The 22,656-nt window shown below is 41.5% G+C and overlaps 1 protein-coding gene across 2 annotated transcripts in view; it reads right to left on the bottom strand.

The window, feature by feature from the left end:
• The window catches only part of LOC149812244 (putative LRR receptor-like serine/threonine-protein kinase At1g67720), a 121,367-nt gene that overhangs the window by 17,098 nt on the left and 81,613 nt on the right, over window positions 1-22,656 (bottom strand). For both annotated transcript variants that reach the window (XM_089993592.1, XM_089993593.1), the window contains exons 10-14: window positions 21,273-21,424; window positions 20,905-21,191; window positions 19,103-19,229; window positions 18,961-19,029; window positions 18,666-18,852 (exon numbers count right to left, since the gene is read on the bottom strand). In XM_089993592.1, the coding sequence (XP_089849718.1) occupies window positions 18,666-18,852; window positions 18,961-19,029; window positions 19,103-19,229; window positions 20,905-21,191; window positions 21,273-21,424 (822 nt within the window). The remainder of the gene's footprint in view (window positions 1-18,665; window positions 18,853-18,960; window positions 19,030-19,102; window positions 19,230-20,904; window positions 21,192-21,272; window positions 21,425-22,656) is intronic.

The raw sequence follows: 22,656 nt of genomic DNA, 5'->3' as shown, positions 1-22,656 counted from the left end.
GAATGTGTGGTTGCCCCGAACGCGCAATGGCACGTATAACTCACTTAAATAATAATCATGCGCCTTCACAGACAAGATGCTCGATTGGGTTGAAAGACCAGAGCATGAGAATGAGACGGCGGTTAAAGAAACCCTCCGTCGTGCTTATTCGGAACGGTTCATCAAGAGAGAGGATGGATGGTACAAAACTTCGATGGACAGTCATATATGGCAATTTCGGGCAAAGATCCGACCTTCCCCAGTCATCGGAGGTTAGGGGAAATCCTTCGGGCCACTTCTGCAGAAGTACGGATGCGCATCCATTGGGCCTTTATTTGCCTTTGGGGATTTACTCTCTTGGTCACAGACCGTCCCCTTAGGAAGCGGACTCAGTCAGTCATTCGGGGTATAATAAAATACATAGCATAATGGACCCCCGAATCGATCTCGGTTGTTTCTACGTTTTGCCTTGTGCGTACCCACAATGGCCTGCTCAGTAATGAGACAAGATATAACTTATACACATGATCGTGAGGTGCGCATGTTGTGACGTGCTTTGCTTGCTTGCTTGTTAGCTCGGTAATTCGATATGCTATTCGTTGAGCTAGGTACGCCCGTCGAGGCGTTACCCTTGTTGGTTAAACTGCTTACGCAGTTCCTTGCTTGGTAATAACTAGTTGATTGCTTATCTTGTATTGCTTATGAATTGCTTGTGATGCAATAGCGTGTGCCTCACAATTAATGTAATCACTGGTCGATGGACTGAGACATCCTATGGTACTTATATGTATTACGAGTGTTATGAATACTTGTCTTATGAAATTGCTTTGCTTGGCTGGTGGATAGAGTTAGTTACTCTTCACCCATTATATTTGTGAGATTGCTATAGTTGTTTGTTCAGCACTCTGATCCTTCATGCTCTTTTACGTAGTTGTCTGCTTTACTAGAGCTTTGCTTATTCCACAGCACATTTGGTTAGATCTGCTAGTCTTGCTTGTTTCTGCCTGAGCTAGCGTTTATCTTACTTATTGCAGCTTCTGCTCTTTCTTGTCCTTTGCACCCCTACTAGTCTGTTGTGTGACTGACCCATTTTCATGGGCAGATGGTGAACAGGTTGAGATAGCTTGCGATGGCATGATGACGCGATGCATTCAAGGCAATACCCTTTCCTGACGTTGCGCTCCTGGGGACTCTTTTGATAGATGTGGTATAAGGTTTCTTTGAAAGCATCTCTTTTGATTAGAACTCTGGATTTCTAAAACTGTATTACCAAAATGTGGTGGTTCTTTTCATTTCAATAAAATATATGTTTGAACTGCAAATCGGGTTGTAAGGGGGAATCTGCTTTTGGTTGTAATGTGCCCAAGGTCTAGGGACTTGTTGTTTTGAACCTGATCTTCAGCTGAACTTCTGTTTTAAACTCTGATAAATGATTGATTTCAAAGCTTTCAACCTTTTTCATAAAAGGTTTCAAGTCCACGATTTTGGGGCGTTACAGAATGTATCATGAAAAATTTGCATATTTATAGCTAAGTATGGTATCTACCTCTGATATACGTATATATGCCAATGAGAGAAAACATATGCAGATATATACATCGGTCAGGGAGATATATAGGTAGGCATTCCTGCTTGAAGGAAAAAAAAAAATACATATGAAAAGAAATGCTCATAACATGAAAAAAGGTGTATATTCTAGGCTAACGAAAGGAGTACCTATATATATACATCTATATTTACACATATATATATATGTATATATATACACATATATATATATGTATATATATATATATATATATATATGTATATATATATATATATATATGTATATATATACATAGAGAGAGGGATACGTATACATATATATATCCAAGCATGATATTTATATTCATAAGCCCATATTCAGCTGGTATGACATTGTGATAGCAAATGAGTGAAATATGATGGAAAGAAATATTGATGATGAAGAGTGTTACTATGGGTTTATGGCAATGAGGTGCAAATGGGAGCTTTAGAATGATGTGCCATAAAACAACATGCTGTGAACATATCACATAATATGCTTAAATGAAATTCTGTGCTGCAGGAGACAAGTATGAGTACTGTAGGTAAATGGCAAGGTGCAAGTGTAGCATAGTGAAGGTGCTCAAAATGCAGGGAAAGTGAAGTTGATAGTAATAGACACTAAGTGGATGTAATAGATAAGTTACACAGAAAATTTTAGCAGAAAGAAAGGAAATGGAAATGTGATGTGTAAAGTGAAGTGCAGGGGAACGGGTGACAGTAGTGCTAACAACAAATGAATGTTATAAAGAAGATACAACAACTCACAGGTACGCAGTAGATGGCATAACAGAAACAATATACGGGTGGTAGCTACCGGAAGGGGCATTGAGATGTTTGATCTGTAATTTGAAGCCAGACCTTATCGTGATTTGAGGAAAATCCGATTGCAGATGGATGGATTAGGTCTTTCGATGTCCTCTGTTATCGCAATCTGCACTCTGATTAGGAGAAAAAGGTGTTTCTGCAGCGGCTGATCGACTTCCAGTTGTTGGAGGTTCCCGATTTGCGGAGACTCCTAGTTGCTGGGATAATCGATCAACTTCTTTCAGCTGAGGCCGATGAGGAGGGTGAGACGAAGAAGAGATGAAGAAGGAAGAGGCAGAAAATGGTGGGGTGAGAACGGATTGTTCAGAAGAGGTGCGATGGTAGAGTGAAGATGGATCGTGAATGAGAAGAGACACATGGAGAGGTAGAAGCTGGATGGAGCCGTGGGGCTTCCTGCGAGCTCTCTTTAAAGATGGAGAAGGAGAAAGTTCAGGAGGGTGGTTGGTTGGAGATGAGTGGAGGAGGAGGGTTTTGGTGGGTTTGTTGGAGATAGGCGGCGATGGAGAGAGCTTCTAAGAGGGAAAAGAGAGAAAGGGAGCCTTCTTGCCTCCCTTCCCCTTACGAGGGTTTCTCAGAAAACCCTAAAAGGATTTTCGATGGGGCCCTCTCATTTTCCAGTTTTTACAAAGAGGGTCCCTCCCCTTTAAAACGGTTTTTCTTAAAATGATTTTAAAAGGAGATTTTTAGAAAAGGATATTTTTAAGAGGGAAATTTTCAATTTTTTTTCTATATTTTCCATTTTTTTTGGTATTTTTGCAAAGATATTTATAAAAGAGGGTTTTCTGAGAATTCGTTTTTTTTTTTTTCAAAATGGGGTTTGGATCCGATTTGGATCAAAACTGGGTTAGAGATAATATTTTGAGTTCGAATTTTAATGAATCCAAGGAATGAATGGAGTTTTTGGTTAAAAATTGACCCGATTACTCAGATGACGGAGGTCTGGGGTAAAGAAGGAATTTTTGGATTTTTTGGAAAATTTGGGGTGTTCACAGACGGTCGTGCGACCTCGAACAACGCTAAATGCAAACTGTTGTAATCACAAAAATGGCCTCACATTCGCCTTCACATGCAAGATGCTCGAGTGGTTTAAATACCACAGCATAGAATGAGTCGTTAGTTAAGCAACACCTAACGTACCTATTCGCTTCTTTGTGTCTGTCAAGGGAGAGGACAGAGCGGTACAAACTCCAATGGACAGGTTGTTAACAACCACCCTACGGGCAACGATCCGGCCTCCCCTGTCATTGGAGTTAGGGGAAAGGGGCTACATTTGTTAGCTCAACACTTCTGCAGAAGTTGGATGTGTCTGTGGCACAACCTCCTTTGGGGAATCCTCTCTCGGCTAAAACCGTCCCTTTGGAGCGAACTCAACTAGCTATTCGGGTTATTGAAAATACATAGAATAACAGACGCCCGAACTAGTCTCAGTTGGGTCTACGTTTTGCCTGCGCGTACCCGCAGGTTCGTAATTATCGAAACATAAGGTCTGTTCACACTGGTCGTTGAGTCGTGAGCTTCGCTTGCACTACTGCTTCTCTTGCACTACTGATTCGCTTGCACTATTGCTTCGCCTGCACTACTAATTCGCTTGCTCGATAGTTCAATATGCTACTCGTTGAGCTGTGCACACATGTCAAGGCGTTACTCTAGTTGGTTAAACTGCTTACGCAGTTCTTTGCGGAGTAATAAGGAGTTTCTCATACTAGTTAAATGCTTATAATAATAGCATTATACCAGTTGCTACATATTAGCATGTGACTTGCTTTATCCCTTGGTCGAACTATTTGGTGCTTATTGTAGCGTAGCACTTGTTGGCTTGCATCTCTTATGATTGATGTGATTGCATACAGCTCGTAATCTACGAACTGGTGGCAACTAGGATTGATGTGGCCGCTTGTCTTATAAGCTGCTTACATATTGTGATATAACTGTTGTCGTATGATTGCTTATGAATGGCTTGTGATGTAATGGTTTATGCCTTACGATTAATTTAATTACTTGTTCATGGACTGAGCCATTTTATGGTAATTATATGTTTTACGAGAATTGTTATGAGTGCTTGTCTTATTCAGTTGTTTTGTTTGGCTGACGGGTAGAGTTAGTTACCCTTCGCCCATAGAATCAACTGAATTGCCATATTTGCGCTTTCTCATGTGTCGTTTACACATGCTTTGAGGGCCTATTTGAGGATTGCAATATTCCTTGTGGCAATACCACGATACGTAGGATTACATGCTTCTATGTGAAGTGATGCGATGCATATTGCTGATATGCATGCTTGTGCTCATATTGTGGCTACTGACCCCGAGGCGGTCAATGGTTCAAAGCAGTCGATTAATGATGCATGCATCACTGAGTAGGGCGTCTGTCGAGGACATGATCTCCACAGGATTATCTGCGAGGGTGTGTATGATCAAGACGAGGTATCCGGCTAGAGTGGGGGATCTCTGTGAGGATGTACACTGTCCACGAATGGGTAGCCGCAAAGACGGTGAACTCCTGTGAGGAAGTGTATGGTCCAAGACCAGGTATACCATCTAGGGCGGAATTCCTTGTGAGGTTATACATTTCCCAGACCAGGTGATCTGGGCGTTGATCACGATAGCAAAGAAAAACAACAAATCACGATAGCAAAGAAAAAAAACAAATAACGACAGCATGAAGAATCACGGCAGATGCTGAAATCACGACAGAGGTTGCTGAAGTCATATTGACAGATGCTGTAAATCACGACAGCCACAAACAGGAAGTTCATTTCTTCAAAGGACAAAAGCAATCACGACAGGGACACGATAAACAAATCATGGCAGCAGATCTTGATCACACATAGTCATACGAAGTTAGGATCTGTTATCAGCTGCCACACCTAGAAGTCACGGCATGTGAAACTCAAGAGAAAAGGGTTACGACTGCCAGACCTGAGGGCTCACTCCCACGATGCTCCTTAGGTCTGATAACAGATCTAGGCCAGATCTGTCATCAGATCTCAAAAAAAAAATTAATCCACACCTGGTTCGAGTACTTGATGTTTGGTGTAGATCACGCTCCTGAGATCGTTGCAGATCGATCACGCTCCTGAGATCGCTGGCTCTGATACCATGTTCAAGAAGAGAAGAGATGCCCCGAACCCTAGGTAGAGAGAGAGAGAGGAAGAGAGAGAGAGAGAATAGAGAGAGAGAGACGACTGCAAGAATAGAACTCGTTAACCCTTGATTAGGGCTTCTCTCTATATTAAATAGAGAGAGGCAAAAAGAGAAATTACATCTAAGTCCTTATGAGGACAAAATTTCGAAAACACCTCTAATATAAAAGAACTTAAACAAAGAACCACCTATTCTCAACAGAAGCTATACATCTTCTTAGACAACTTATTGAGAGAAATAGAGAGAGGAACAAAGATTTGCATATGGTTTTTATTGATTTGGAGAAGGCATACGATAGAGTACCTAGGGACGTTCTCCGGTGGACAATGATGAAGAAAGGTGTTTCTCTCAAGTTCATTAGTATAATTAAGGATATGTATGAAGAAGTAGTAACCAATGTCCACACTTATGGAGGGGTGAGAACCAATTTTCCTATAACGGTTGGGTTACATCAAGGATCTACTTTAACCCCTTTCCTATTTGCTATAGTGATGGATGAGCTTACGCGATTAATTCAAGAAAATGTGTCGTGGTGTATGTTGTTTGCAGATGATATTGTTTTGATTGATGAGTCTAGAGCTGGGGTTAATGCTAAGTTAGAATTATGGAGACAGACATTGGAAGCAAGAGGTTTTAAGTTAAGTAAGAGTAAGACAAAATATATGGAATGTCGGTTTAGTAAGCAACGAAGTAGTGATGGGAGTGTAGTGAAGCTTGGTGAGCAAGAAATACCGGTGGATGATTGTTTAAAATATATGGGATCTATCATTCAAAAGTATGGAGAAATTGATGGAGATGTAAATCATAGGATAAAGGTTGGGTAGATGAAATGGAAAAGTGCAACTGGAGTGTTGTGCGATCGTAGAATGTTGTTGCGGTTGAAGGGAAAGTTTTATAGGACGACTATTAGGCCCACTTTACTATATGGTACGGAATGTTGGGCTGCCAAGAGACATCATATTCAAAAAATGAGTGTAGCTGAGATGCGTATGCTTAGATGGATGTGTGGAAATACAATAAAAGATAAGATTCGGAACGAGGAGATACGTAAGAAGGTAGGCGTTGCACCCATTGAAAATAAGATGAGAGAGAATCGTTTACGATGGTTTGGACATATTCGACGAAGGCCTAATGATGCTCCAGTTAGAAGGATGGAGAAATGGGAAAATATATTAGTTAAAAGAGGTCGGGGTAGGCCTAGGAAGACTTGGATGGAGATGATAGGAAAGGATATGAAGGCTTTGAACCTCACCGAGGACATGGCATTGGATAGAAATGATTGGAGGAGAAGGATTCATGTGGAAGACCCAGAATGATTTTCTTTGTTGGTTCATATCGCCGACCCCAATTGTTTGGGATGAAGGCGTAGTTGTTGTTGTTGTTATAGTATCTTATGCGAAATCATGGTGTTCATATGGATATCTTATGTGTTCCATTATAATTTTTTATGGCTTTAAAGTTATTAGATTATTGCATATACATGAATTTTAATCTCTTTGTTAGTATCCATGATTAGTTGTACTTGTGTATACTCTTGTTTTTTCATATGGTTCTTTAAAAATCTATATATATGTTTTTGGTCATCTTTAATATTGTATATCATTGTTGTCTCGTAGTATACTTGCTTATATTGACCATGCATATAATTTCATATGATTGCATCATTTGATATATTGTTGTGCATATGATTTCACTATACTCATTTTAAAGCTTTCATCTACCTTTATTGGATTTGATTTGAAACTTTTTTTTTTAAATTGGTTCTTATATATGAATTCACTTATTTGGAAACTGATTTTCATGAGTATATTTATTGCCTCCTTATGGCATTTGTTTTGTCCATCACAGATTTTTCATTTATTTTTGGTTTGTTGTTATTGAACCAGAGTTGTTTGTTGAGATGAGTTGTATGCACCTTAATTTTTTGTCAGTTTAGATTGTCGGCTTATAGTTTGGCTCTAACTGACGATTGTTTGATCTCTACTTTTGTGGGTATGTTGTATCACTCATTTGTTTATTTGGCCATTGTTATAATAGTTGCTTATAATTATGTTTATCTGTGTTGGCTATCTATTTTGAAACCATGGTATTTCAAAAGATTGTTAAAATTGATAATCTTATTCTTCTTGATGACATTAATTTGTTTTCATTACAAGCTCTCTTACCTTGTGTGTTGATCCTATTGTACCTCTCATCTAAGTGTCATTATATATAGACAAGAGATGTTTGTTCACACCTTCATGTGTGTTTTTAGCTCATTGTTGGCATTGTGATTATACTCTTGATCTAGTTACTGATACACTTGATTTTTTTAGTATCATTATATGTAAACAAGAGATATTTATTTATACCTTCGTGTATGATTTTAGCCCATCATTGGCATTATGATTATGCTCTTTTTCTAGTTGATGATACACTTGTTTTGAGTGTTATTATATGTAGACAATAGATATTTATACACACCTTCGTGTGTATCTTTGCCCCTTTAGTGTCATTATGTCTATACTCTTTTTCTAGTGGCTGATACACTTGATTTTTAAGGTTTGGAGGTCTAGTGAGGTGATTGCTTGTGGTGGTCGAACTATTGTTGAGATTTGCAAAATATCATTTCTTGATATTTGTGAGATTTTTAAATCTCTCCATATCTTTAGCAAATTGTTGTTGATTTGCATGTATCATTCCCTTTGTTATGTGGGATTTTTTAAAAACTTTTTATGAAAATTTTTAAACTTTTACTACTTGTTTTTTCTTGTATGAAAAAATGTTTATCGATAAAATTTCATGCATTTCATTGATAATATATATATATATATATATATGTTTTAAAATTGTTATTTGGTCCTTTGTACTTAAACTCATTCTAAGATGTGTGAGTGAATTTTAATGGGTTGTGACTTATGGGATAGCTCTTATTCATTATTATGTGCATTAAATATATTGCACATATATATGTTTTAAATTGATTTTCTTGTCCACATTGTTGTATGCATAAATTTAATTAACTCCTCTTTTCTTAAGGGTTCTTTTCTTAAAAGTGTTATTTGGTCCTTTGTACTTAAATTCATTCTAAGATGTGTGAGTGAATTTTAATGGGTTGTGACTTATGGGATTGCTCTTATTCATTATTATGTGTATTAAATATATTGCACATATATATGTTTTTAATTGATTTTCTTGTCCACATTATTGTATGCATAAATTTAATTAACTCCTCTTTTCTTAAGGGTTCTTTTTGAAGTGTTATACTTTATATGCATGTTTTTAGTATAAATTGATGATTTGTTCTATTTGAAGTGTTTTTCTAAAAATTTGGGATATTATTAATACATGATTGTTCATCTCTTCTTGATAACTTAAATGTTCTTTAAGTGATTAAATTCTCTTATGATCAATATTTATATTTTCTTGAAAAATATATTGATTATGGGGTTATGCTTGTCTAAAATTGTTTTTATAAATTTATATCTGAGGTATGTTCCTCTTATCTTACTTGAATTGTTACTAATGTTTCTAAAAATCTTAAAATTATTACTTTGTTCGACTTGAGTGTTATTCTTGTTCAAAATATGCATACTAGTTTTTTTTTTTAATTATATAACTATTTGGTTAAGATATTTTCTTTTTATGTAATTGGAATATGTCTTTTATTCACTCTACAAGTTCTTAAAGATGCAATGGATTAAGAAAGAAATATCTTTGATACATCATATCATGAAGATAATCGATGAAGGTGTTTGGAGATGATTACCAATGAAGACATTCAAAGACTTATATTTGCAAAATTCTCTGATACATCATAAAGATGGAGACTCTCAATAAAGACACTTGAAGACTTGGATTCTCCCCATTGATTTTTTTTTGTTTTTTCCACTTTCAGTGCATCACATCGTAAGTTTGAGGGAGAGTGTTAAGTTATACATGTATATATATATTTGTTTCATATTGTACATATATATATATTTTATTTATAATGATGTAATAGGTAATACCCTCTAGGGGTATTTTTATCATTTTACAACATTGTAATAGGTTGTGCACATTAGGGATTCTTTAGTTTTTTTTACTTTATTTTGTTTTTTTGTCCTTTTCTGTTTTTATAGGGACTAGAGCTTTTTGGTTCTTTTTGGACTAATCAACATACATAGAGTTGTTGGAACAATCCAACAACTCTATTTGAGACTACCTCTCGTGTATAAATAGGGGTGAACCCCCCTCTTATTCTCCAATCCTCTTCTAAAGCATTCTAACTCACTTTGTGAGTATATTGTGAATAAAATATTATTTATTTTATTCTTGCTTTTGTGCTTCAATGCATGGTATAGCCCTTAGTGGTTGCTTGTATTGCCTATGTTGGCACCTTGTATTATCCCATGGTGGACTTGTGCATATGCACATTGTGTTTGTGTTATCATAAGCCCTTTGTGGTTCTTGCTTTTGTTTTTTCGCATATTTCGTGACAGCCTCAACCCACACAACTACAGTAACGCCCCAAATTTAAAACTTGCAAACCTTTTCAGAAAAACAGGCAAGAGACTAGAAATATTTCTTTCCTTCAGAGTTTGTTTATGAAATCAGCGGAAGATTTTTCTTTTGATAAATCATAAGGCAAGCTGACAACTTTGGGCACGTTAGCTAAAAGAACGAAAACTCACAAGATTCGGATATCCCAAGGAAAATCCGATACAAACCCATAGCGTCCAAGACGCGAGCTAAGAGTAGGAAGAAGAAGTCTTGAAGCCATCACGCAATCGCGCCATCGCCCGTAGAGTACCTAATCATCACCTGTACCCATAGAATGGGTTAGTTTCGCGAAAAACTAGTACGTGCACAAGAGAGTCTACAAGAAACTGAATTAAGTACATTTAATTCAGTAGGTTACGCAGTTTAAAGCAGATATGCAGTTAAACAGGTAAGATATACAATCAGGTGAATAGTGCAAACGCGTAAGTAGTACAAACAGTAAGCAGTTCGAAGCAAGTAAGCAGTTCAAAGCAAGTAAGCAGTGCAACTGAAAAACGCAGCATACGATTCAATTGATCGTAAGCTGTGAACCACCATGCAACTAGCTTGTTCTCGTTCCTAGAACGAGGTCTCTGCATTGAATCAGTATCAAGACATCGTTCGTCGCTCTCACGACTTCTAACAAACGCTTTGTCCTGAACAACCTTAATCTATTCCCATCTCTCAAAACCTCACGCGGCCAACAATCACAGGTTATGACTCACTAAGGCGTCATACTTTCTCAGAAAAGCCCACCCTTCCGTAGGAGGTCCAAAACAAGATCACTAACTCAAATCGCTAACGATCTGATTCTCACACTTGAGTCATGCATGTAATCATGCTAAAACAGAAAGCCGAAACTATGAATTCATAGTTGGCCATCACAAACAATCTCAGAAGATCATCACAGCTCACCATAAATTTTTATAGTAAGCAAAAACACAAGATCCACGTTGGATCGTTCAGTCCGAGAGATATACAACCGGACAAGGAATTACCGCCCTAGAGGGTATACCTGATCTTGGACCCTACACTTCCTCACAGGAGTTCACCGTCTTTGCGGCTACCCGTTCATGGACAGTGTACATCCTCACAGAGATCTCCCACTCTAGTCGGGTCACCTTATCTGAGAAATGTATAACCTCACAGCGAAACCTTTGGGAAACCGGTCCCTAACAAATGCCATATCCAATGAAAATCATTGCGATACACGCATCAAAACAAATGACCGCTCTCAGGGTCGATAGCCACTGATACAAACAACAAGATCAACGCCGGATCACCTGGTTTGGGAAATGTATAACCTAACAAGGAATTCCGCCCTAGATGGTATACCTTGTCTTGGACCATACACTTCCTCACAGGAGCTCACCGTCCTTGCGGTTACCCGTTCGTGGACAGTATACATCCTCACAGAGAATCTACCCCTCTAGTCGGGTACATGATCTTGATTATACACGCCCTCGCAGATAATCCGTTGAAGATCCGGTCCTCAACAGACACCCTAATCGGTGATACATGCATCAATACAGTCGACTGCTCCGAACAGTTGACCACTCATGGGGTCAGTAGCCACAATATGGGCACAAGCATGTATATTAGCATATGCATCGTATCACTTCACATAGAAGCATATAATCCTACGCATCGTATTGTTGCCACAAGGAATATTGCAATCCTCAAATAGGCCCTCAAAGCATGCGTAAACGACACATGAGAATAATGGTGTGGTGTAGTGGTAGGACGCACAGTTATGTGGAGCCACAACCCAAATTCAAAACCCATGGTGCGCCCATGTAAAAATGAAAAGCATTATTTTAAATATATATATATATATATATATTTTAATTTACTTATTCTTAAATATTCAAAGGTTCCCAAAATTGGTCATGTTGACCATGGAGACTTTTTATATGCTAATAACCCCAATTTAAAGCTCCTAGCTGAATTTAAAGTCATAAAAATGTTGAGCTTGGATTTGGATCCGGATTCGGGTCCAAGATCCAAGATCCAAACCCATACTCATACAAAAATTTGGATTAAGACTTGTATCAACTCCAGATCTTTATAGAACCTAACTAGGACCCAAATCCATAAAAATTTGGATCCTACACCTTGGATGCAATCCGATCCAATTTCGGATCTGTTTCAACAAACTGCTAAAATTTTAGAAAAACGTGATTTCTGAGCCAACCGGAACTCAAATTTGAAAAAGTAAAATACCATTGCGCTCAGAATTTTGAGGCGCATCCAATGATATATTACATAAATATCAAATTCCGAATTTCGCCCGAAAATAACCCGAATTTCGCTTGAATTTCGCTTGAATTTAAAAGTTGAAATTAAAACTCTTTGCCACACTTCGATTGGCTTGTCTAGACCTTGTTGATGAGACTTGGGTCAAACCCAAGTCTAAGACCTTGGTCTAAAACTCGAGCCTCAAACGATTTTCTTATCAGACTTAGCCAAATTTCAAAAATTTCATGAATTGACTAAGATCCGAAAACACGAGATCTTACACTTTTCCCTTCCTTCCGCCTCCTCTTCCACTTCTTCTTCTCGATGAGGGGTCGACCGACAGGGGGGCAGAGCCCCCTGCCGTCGCCTCTCATCGGCAGGGGGTTACCCCCCCTGCCTTTCTCAAGATCGGCCGACTGGGGGACTCCCCCCCCCCTGTCTCTCTCTCTCTTTGGGTCGACTGACAGGGGGGCAGAGCCCCTGTCGTCGCCATTCGTCGGCAGGGGGCTCCGCCCCCTGTCACTTGCTATGTCGACAGAGGGCTCCGCTCCCCCTGTCCCTCTTGTTTCGCCGGTAGGGAGCGGAGCTCCCTGTGTCTGCCCACCTTTTTCGGCAAAGGCTTCTGCCCCCCTGCCTTTTGTGGATTCCTCGGCAGGGGCGGAGCCCCTGCCTCTTTGTGGTTCTCACGGTAGAGGAGGGCCTCGCCCCCCTCCTCTATGTTCCCTCTGTTACAGCAGGGGAGGGGCCGAGCCCTCCTCCCTGCCTCATGTTACGGCACCCCCTCCTCCCTGCTCCTTGCTCCCTATCATGTCAGGGGAGGGGCTGAGTCCCCTCCCTGCTCTTTGTGTTGACAGGGGAGGGGGTTGAGCCCCTCCCTGATTCTTGTTACGGCAGGGGAGGGTCTGAGCCCCCTCCCTGCTCTTTGTTTTGACAGGGGAGGGGGTCGAGCCCCTCCCTGCTCCTTATTGCGGCAGGGGAGGGGGCCGAGCCCTCCCTATGCCTCTTTTCTCGTTAGGCAGGGGCATCGGCCCTGCCTTCGCTGTTTTTCGGCAGGCCGGGGCAAGCCCCCTCGCCTCGCTTTTCCCTAGCATCAGGCGCGCCTCCGTTCGTTGTTGACAGGCAGGGGCTTTGACCCTGCCTCTCTTCTACTTTGTCAGGCAGGGGCGCAACCCTGCCTGCCCTCGCTTTATGAGGGCAGGGGTGCAACCCCCCTGCCTCCCCGTTGTTTGCTGACAGCATGTCAGCAGGGGCTCGTGGCCTTGCCCCTGCTCCTTGCGCTTATAGTAGGTGCACATGTGCACAATGCCCCTACCTCTGCTTCCTTTACGTCAGGACGACGACAGTGCCCCTGACCTTCTATTTTTTGTTTTAGCTTGCTAAGATTGTTACTTTTGCAGCTCGTGCGACGGATCCTGCTCGCGCTCCGCGACCCGAGCTGTCCATCGCTTACACTCGCAGACGCCAGCAAGCTTGCAACTCTCAAAGGTAGGGGAAGATTGCACAGAAGACTTGGACAATTGAATTAAGTTCAATTAACTAAAAAGGGACCATTAAATAAATATATATATATATATAGAAATATATATATATATATATATATATATTTATACGAATACACATTTAACTCAAGGACACAGTTTCACGACCTTGTCCTTTACTTTGCCGTTGCGCATCACGCACAGGTTTTGCGTTGCACTCCTGTTTACAGTTCCTTTACTTTGCCGTTGGGCATCGCTCAAAGGTTCTGCGTTGTACTCTTGCTTACAGTCTTTACTTTGCCGTCGCGCTTTGCGCCAGGCTCTTGGTTTTGCATATGTGTTGTTACTGCCTTGCTATTGCAGATGACGCTCAGGTATTCGCTCATTGCATACGCGTTTGAGGCATCCTCGTGGAGGATACAAGAGACATCTATCACTCCCTCTTGCGACAAGAGTTCAGTCGGGAGCTGGTGGTACACCTTCGTCTAAGGAGAGGGATACCTCATACGGATCCTGGCTCTTCGTGTGCGCAGTCCTGCAGAGACGACTTGAGATTTTAGGGAGCTGCGCAAAAGCATCAAAGACTGCTCCAAATCGAAGCATTTGGAAGGATGTGACTAGCTGGTTCTGCTCGCCTTTTTGGCATATCTCGGGTGATCCCGAATTGGGGGTTCGCGCGAACTTCTTAGCGGGTGTTCTGTTGAGATACCCGTATCCCGTCTATCGAGGCCGGTATCGAGTCATGCTAGACATGTAAATACCCCGATAGCGGATGTGATTCGAGATAATCACATGCATAATGTTGGCACAAGGTACTGTTGTTTCAAAAGATAAAGTAAAGTTGATAAACTTTACATCTTTGTGAAACACTCCTGTTGAGGCTTCTATTGAGGAGCTATACCCCCTTCATCCTAGAGTACTTGTAGTCGTGCACGACACGTCTAGTACTGCGATGATCGGATGAGACGGTCGTGCGACCTCGAACAGCGCTAAATGCACAATGTTGTAATCACTTAAATTGTGACTGATTCGCCTTCACAGGCAAGATGCTCGAGTGGTTTAAAGACCACAACATAGAATGGGTGGTTAGTTAAGCAACCCCTAACGCACCCATTCGCTTCTTGTTGTCTGTCAAGGGAGAGGACAGAGCGGTACAAAACTCCAATGGACAGGTTGTTAACAACCACCCCACGGGCAATGATCCGACCTCCCCAGTCATTGGAGCTAAGGGGAAGGGGCTACACAAGTTAGCTCAACACTTCTGCAGAAGTTGGATGCATTCGTGGCACTGCTTTTCAGCCTCTGGGGAATCCTCTCTCGGCTAAAGCCGTCCCCTTTGGAGCGGACTCAACTAGCTATTCGGGTTATTGAAAATACATAGAATAACAGACGCCTGAACTAGTCTCAATTGTTTCTACGTTTTGCCTACGCGTACCCGCAGGCTGGTAATATCGAAACATAAAGTATGTTCACACTGGTCGATCGCTTGCTTGCTTGGTAGTTCAGTATGCTACTCGTTGAGCTGTACGCCTGTAAAACCCCATTTAAAAAAAAATTTGTTTGGACCCGGGCCGGGTCGGGTCCGGACCCGACCCGGGCCCCTTTTTTTATTAGGGTTTTAAGTAACCCGAGTTTTCGAGCGCCGCTCCTCCTCCCCTTCAGTACCAGGCAAATTAGGGAAACCCATCGAGGGTTTCCCCATTCGGTTGCCCCTCTGCGCCTTTAAGAGAGAGGTTGGAGGGCGAGGGGAGTCACGCCTCCCTCTCGCAGCCCTCGCCCCCATTTGCGCCGAGCTCCTCCCTGCTGCGCACGCCGCCGATGCCGGCCACCACTCCCAGGTACGCCGCCCTCTTCTCCTCCCTCTTTTCTTCCTCACCCCCCCCCCCCTGTGCCCATCGGGGGCCTGACAGGTGGCCTACGGGGCCCCTGTCGTCCCCTTCTCCCTCTGGGATTCGCCGGAGTGCCGGCAGGGGACCTGTGGCCCCTGCGACACCCCTTTTTGCTGCCACTTTGTGGCCGTTGGCAGGGGCTGGCCCCCCTGCCGTCCTGTGCTGTCGGCAGGGGCTCAGCCCCTGCCACTTCGTGGCCGTCGGCAGGGGCTCAGCCCCTGCCACTTCGTGGCCGTCGGCAGGGGCTGCCCCCCCTGCCGTCCTGTGCTGTCGGCAAGGGCTCAGCCCCTGCCACTTTGTGTGGTCGGCAGGGGCTCAGCCCCTGCCACTTCGTGTTGTTGGCAGGGGTGCAGCCCCTGCCACTTTGTGGCCGTTGGCAGGGGCTGGCCCCCCTGCCACTTTGTGTTGTCGGCAGGGGCTCAGCCCCTGCCACTTCGTGCTGTTGGCAGGGGCACAGCCCCTGCCACTTTGTGGTCGTCGGCAGGGGCTGGCCCCCCTGCCGTCCTGTGCTGTCGACAGGGGCTCAACCCCTGCCACTTTGTGTTGTCGGCAGGGGCTCAGCCCCTGCCACTTCATGCTGTTGGCAGGGGTGCAGCCCCTGCCACTTTGTGGCCGTTGGCAGGGGCTGGCCCCCCTGCCGTCCTGTGCTGTCGGCAGGGGCTCAGCCCCCTGCCACTTGGTGTTGTCGGCAGGGGCTCGGCCCCTGCCACTTCGTGCTGTTGGCAGGGGCTCAGCCCCTGCCACTTGGTGACTGTCGGTAGGGGCTGCCCCCCTGCCACCTCGGTGCTGTCGAGCCCCTGTCACGCGTTGGTTGTCGGCAGGGGCTCAGCCTCTGCTGCTTCGTTGCTGTCGGCAGGGGTTGGATCCCTATCGCCTCGTTGCTGTCGGCAGGGGCTTGTCCCTTGTCACTTGTCTGTTTTCCGCCAGCAGGGTCACACCCCTGTTGCCTCTCTCTTTTCCTATCGGCAGACTTGTTTTTTCTATTTCTCCGCATAATAATTAACGAGCACCTGATCTCCAAAGGATTATCTGCGAGGGCGTGTATGATCAAGACCAGGTACCCGGCTAGAGTGGTAGATTCTCTGTGAGGATGTACACTGTCCACGAACGGGTAGCCGCAAAAGCGATGAACTCCTGTGAGGAAGTGTATGGTCCAAGACCAGGTATACCATCTAGGGCGTAATTCCTTGTAAGGTTATACATTTCCCAGACCAGGTGATCCGGGCGTTGATCTTGCTGTTTGTATTAGTGGCTATCGACCTTGAGAACGGTCATTTCTGTTGATGCGTATATCGCAATGATTTTCATTGGATATGGCATTTGTTGGAGACCGGCTTCCCAAAGGTTTCTCTGTGAGGACGTACATTGTCCACGAACGGGTAGCCGCAAAGTCGGTGAACTTCTGTGATGAAGTGTATGGTTCAAGATCAGGTATACCCTCTAGGGCGGTAATTCCTTGTCAGGTTGTATATCTCCCGGACCGAGCGATTCGACGGGGATCTTGTGTTTTTGCTTACCATAAAAAGTTATGGTGAGCTGTGGTGATCTTCTGAGATTGTTTGTGATAGCTAACTATGAATTCATAGTTTCGGCTTTCTGTTTTAGCATGATTACATGCATGACTCAGGTGTGAGAATCAGATCGTTAGCGATTTGAGTTAGTGATCATGTTTTGGACCTTCTACGGAAGGGTGGGCTTTTCTAAGAAAGTATGACGCCTTAGTGAGTCATAACCGGTGACTGCTGGCCGCGTAAGGCTTTGAGAGATGAAATAGTTTAAGGTTGTTCAGGACAAAGCGTTTGTTAGAAGTCGTGAGAGCGACAAACGATGTCCTGATACTGATTCAATGCAGAGACCTCATTTTAGGAACGAGAACAAGTTAGTTGTGTGGTGGTTCACAGCCTACGATCAATTGAATCGTATGTTGCGTTTGTCAGTTGCACTGCTTACTTGCTTTGAACTGCTTACTGTTTGCACTACTTACGCATTTGCACTGCTTACGGGTTTGCACTGCTGACTCATTTGCACTACTTACTCGCTCGCACCACTTATTCGCTTGTACTACTTACGCGTTTACACTATTCACCTGCTTGCATTGCTTACCCGTTTAACTGCCTATCTGCTTTAAACTGCGTAACCTACTGAATTAAATATACTTAATTTAGTTTCCTGTAGTCTCTCTTGTGCACCTACTAGTTTTTCGCGAAACTAACCCATTTTATGGGTACAAGTGATGATTAGGTACACTACGGGCGATGGCGCGATTGCAAGATGGCTTCAAGACTTCTTCTTCCTGCTCTTAGCTCGCGTCCTGGACGTTTTGGGTTTGTAACGGATTTTCCTTGGGATATCCAAATCTTGTGAGTTTTTTGTTCTTTTAGCTAACGTGCCCAAAGTTGTCAGCTTGCCTTCTGATTTATCAAAGAAAAATCTTCCGCTGATTTCATAAACAAACTCTGAAGGAAAGAGATATTTCTAGTCTCTTGCCTGTTTTTCTGAAAAGGTTCACAAGTTTGAAATTTGGGGCGTTACAATATATATATATAGGGTATTTTTGTAATTCTGCCCGTTAGAGGTATTTTAGTCTTTTTACATGTATTTTATTTTCCATTTTCTTTTTTCTTTTTATTTTTTTATTTTATTTATTGTAAAATGCAATTAATGCATTGCATTGGGGGTCCCAACCAAAGGGGTCGTTGGACCCCCAACGGTCACAAATGTGACCGTTGGGGGCCCAACGAGTCCTCTTTGGGCCTCCCAAGGTCTTCTCTCTCTCGCCCTCTCTCCTTTGTGTATAAATAGAGGGGCATTCCCCCCATGTAAGGTATGGCTTTTCAATCCCTCATTCAATAAAGTCCATATATTTTTTATGTGTTGCCTCTTTGAAGGCTTCTTGTGTTGTCCCTTAGTGGACTATTTCTATATTCCCCATTGTGGGTTTGGGTTTGTCCATTCATTGGACCGTGTGAATGCATTAAGCATTCTTGTTATACCTTTCTGCATACTTTCTTACAAGCACTGCATTTGAGAGAGAAAATACTTACTCGGGGTCCAAGTAGCCAACAGTCCCTCGTACATTGCTTGAGACATGTGTAAATCCATCCACTGCAACTTTTGATAGCCCAAAATCTGAGACCTTAGCTCTCATGTGCTTGTCAAGAAGTATATTGCTGCTTTTCAAATCCCTATGAATTATGGCAGGGACACATCCTGTATGAAGGTATTCTATGCCTGAAAACAGGTAGTCCTAAAGGTAATCAGGCCAAGCCCCTCAAAGTAATGGTGAAGGTTAAGTCCAACACATGGAAAAACAAGGAATAAAATATAAACCATTTTAACCTTTGGCAGCATCTTCAGCTATCTCAAGGCGCTTGATCCAACTAATAGTTTTCTCCCGAGTTAAGGGTCCTGTAAAACTGTAATAATCAATGCATTGAAGTCTCACAAAAAGCCTACAGTTCCAGGAACAGGGATCACTTACCATATAGATGCTCCTTTAAGGTTCCATTGTGCATATACTCATAAACAAGGATGCTCTTCCCTTCCTCCTGACAATATCCAAGAAATGCAACAAGATTTCTATGATGGATTCTTGAGAGCAGGGAGACCTGTATGAAAACAGAAAATATAATCTTTGAATAACATTCTGAACCTAAGATAAGAAAGCTTACCAGTTCATGTTGATCACTAGTTTTTAGAAGAGGGTCCTGCTTTAATTTCTCTTAACTCTTCCACAGTAGAAATTTTTATTAGGATTTGAATTGCACAGTTTGAGTCAGGCATTGTAATTGAAAATATGCTTACACTTCTGTTGAAACATGCAGTGTGTTTTAAATCTTTTCAGAGTGAATTACATTTTCAGTAGCATCTAACCTAAGACAGATACATAAGAATATCACTTATGTATTGCTTTTACATCGGTGAACTTCCTAAAGATAATGTGACAGCTTGTGGAGCATACACAAGAAAATGTGAAGGATAAAAAGAGAGGAAGAAGACATGATTGTGAACCCTAGTGATTCTCTACATGGGAGATAGCACGTTGGATTCTTTCATTAATAATCTCAAACCCACCCCAAGAGATTTGGTGCAGTGGAAGGGGCCTTGGCTACTAGACTGGTACCAGGTCAGGGTTCCATTCCCATGAGCATCAGCATCTTGCATTAATGAGGGAAAGGGATAAGCCCTTGCTCAGCCGAAGCTTGGCTACTCCTTGGGGGCGAGAGTAGGTGATTCTTAGCTTTTGCACTTAAGGAGCACATCCATTTGGATTAGGAATTTTCTTGTAGATGTTTAAAGATAACATTTGATTGTTATTTCTCAGAAGATTTCTTTAACTACTCATTTTATGAAGTAAAGGTCATTTCTGTCTTTTTTGCAGCTGACCAGATTGACTATGTGCTGAGCAGACAATTTCTCTGTCTGTCCATTGTATGTGCAGTAAGGGAAACTTTATTATATTCCTATGTAATTGAAACATGTAGAAGATAAAGTCTAAGGGGGTCAGCATTTTTTGTAGAGCCCTATTCCCTCTAACTCTCCTCCGCTTCTCCTCCTCCTTCATACATCTTTTCATTTTTCATTTGACTTCTTGCAGGTACCTACCTAGACACCACAAGATGTAGACCAGCTGCCAGATCCATTTTCCATGAATGCAAATAGGAACTTCTATGTGATTGTAGCTTTAAAAACAAGAAAATAATTAAAGCAATTACTTATGCAGTTTATATGACCATGTACCAGCATGCATACCCCTGCTGATAGCAGGCAATCAATGTAAGAAGTGCAATACTTCCAGGTGAATTTTCATCCAAGGATTATTGCAAAGTTGGGACCCTAGAAATACAAAAAATAACATTAAGAATAAAAAAGTTCCCCTAAAAATAGTTACACATGATGACTAAAGAAAAATGAAGAAAAAAAAAGATGAAAATTGCCCTTATACAAAAATAAAAAGATAAATATGTCCAACACATAATAGATAATATATACATGTATATATACATATATATATAGTTGTCCTTGACTATCGATCAGTTGGGAATCCAACTCATATTAATCTAACCACTTTGAGCCTTCAGTATAGAGTATAGATCATAGGAATCCAACCATTTGTATTTCATTAGTCAGTCAGATGTAACTGAAGGCAGAAAAAAATTAAAAAAAGAATAAAAAAGGCATTTTATCCTCTCTATTAAAGCTTGATATACACTATGATGAAGATTGTTGCTGACAGTTTTTTATTCATTTTCAGTTAATAATTCATGAAGAACAGATTGTTACCTCATTTGAAAATTCTCGTTTCCCTTGATGGGAATTAGTTGATAACACTTTGACGGCTATTTCCTTTCCACCATTCAGCTTGCCATAATATACAGATCCAAAACCTCCAGAACCCACTTTCTTTTCAAATTTTCCAGTTGCAGTTTCAATTTCAACCAGTGCAAAGCAGTGTGATCCTTCTGTGGCACCATCATTAAACACAGAGACTGCCTTTTCTGAAGGTGGTGCGGGAAGAGATGGTACTACAGGAAGTGAAGGTGGTGTACTCATTCTGCCAATAAGGTCAGCTACAACAAAATGAAGGTACTGTAAGATAAAATAAAGCAAATGCTTACTTTCAAATGATAAGTAGTATCACCAGAACCAACCTTTCCCAGATTCTTTCTTGTGGGTATGTAGGCAGCAACACAAAATCATGGCACATACAAGAAGAAAGAACAGCCCAGCTACAAGACCAACAACGAGTTTGACATAGCTTTTCCCATCTCCTTCAACGTGAAGATTTGGGTTTCCAGAGAAGCTACAGAAAAAGTTTACAATGAAAAGAAATATCATTATCACCCAACATATCTCAAAAGAAGAGTTTGCACTCTCTGTACAAAACATGGAATAGAAATTAAAAGCTTAGTAACCATAGATATCAGAATCTAATGATAATATGGAACTTGGTCAAAATGAGAGTGCAGCTATGGTACCCGGACACTCCATTTTTCCCTCCGTACCCATGTTGACACACGTCGACACCCGGACATGCCATTTTACCTTCCGTATATACAAGTTTGTATTTAATTTATAATTATATTTTCAGTATATAATATATATTTTAGATATAACATATATATTTATATTCTATTAAGTTTATTTTTTGGAATTTCTGTGTCATACCATCCGTACCCGCACCCATAACCAGGTGACATAGGAGTGTAGATATTATTTTATTATATGGAACACCTAAGTCAAAGTACAAACAAACACCTTAAAAACAGTTACTGTACATATACAAGGATGAGAAATAGATAATATATAAAAAAGAAATTTTCAACAAGTCATACTGAAAAACCCTTCCCATGTGCAAGATATGCATTCCTCATTCAATTCTTTCCCTGTAAACGATGCATTTGACATGATCTCAACTGAAGGTATCAATTCATATGCTATAAGAACCATGGTTGCCAGTCGAGGAAGCGGGAGCGGAAAGTGATACGGGAAGCGGGAGCAGGAAGCGAGGCACTTTCAAAATTTTAGGAAGCGAAAAGCGTCGGACGGCTTAGAAGCGAATCACGAACCGTCTCGGAAGCGAACTAGGAAGTGAGGGAGAAGCGAAAAAAGAAGAAAATAAAATAAAATAAAAAATGGAAAAAATGAAAAAAAGAGGGAAGTGTGCTTCCCATTTATGGGAAGTGCGCTTCCCAAAAAAATGGACACTTCCCCGCGCGTTTCGTAAGCACAGCGTTTTGCGCTTCTGAAACACGTATCGGGGAAGCGTGCTTCCCCTACTATATAGGCACTTCCGGTAACTCTGATAAAAACCAGTCACAAATATCGGCCTCAAGTTGAGGCCCTCAACTATAGCTCAACAAGGCAATTTCTAGCAATAATATAGGTTTACTTGATAAATCTTGGGAAAATCTCAAAAAATATTGGTACTTAAAAAATTTTAATATATATATATATATATATAAATAGCAATAATAAGTAAGAAAATATTTAGATAAAAATATACAAATATAATAAAAGAAACAAGTAAAAAAT

Source organism: Nuphar pumila, chromosome 17 (assembly GCF_984573655.1).
Source record: "Nuphar pumila chromosome 17, dmNupPumi1.hap1.1, whole genome shotgun sequence".
NCBI lineage: Eukaryota > Viridiplantae > Streptophyta > Magnoliopsida > Nymphaeales > Nymphaeaceae > Nuphar > Nuphar pumila.
Note: the sequence above shows the minus strand (reverse complement) of the source record. Positions and strands in the feature narration are given on the sequence as shown.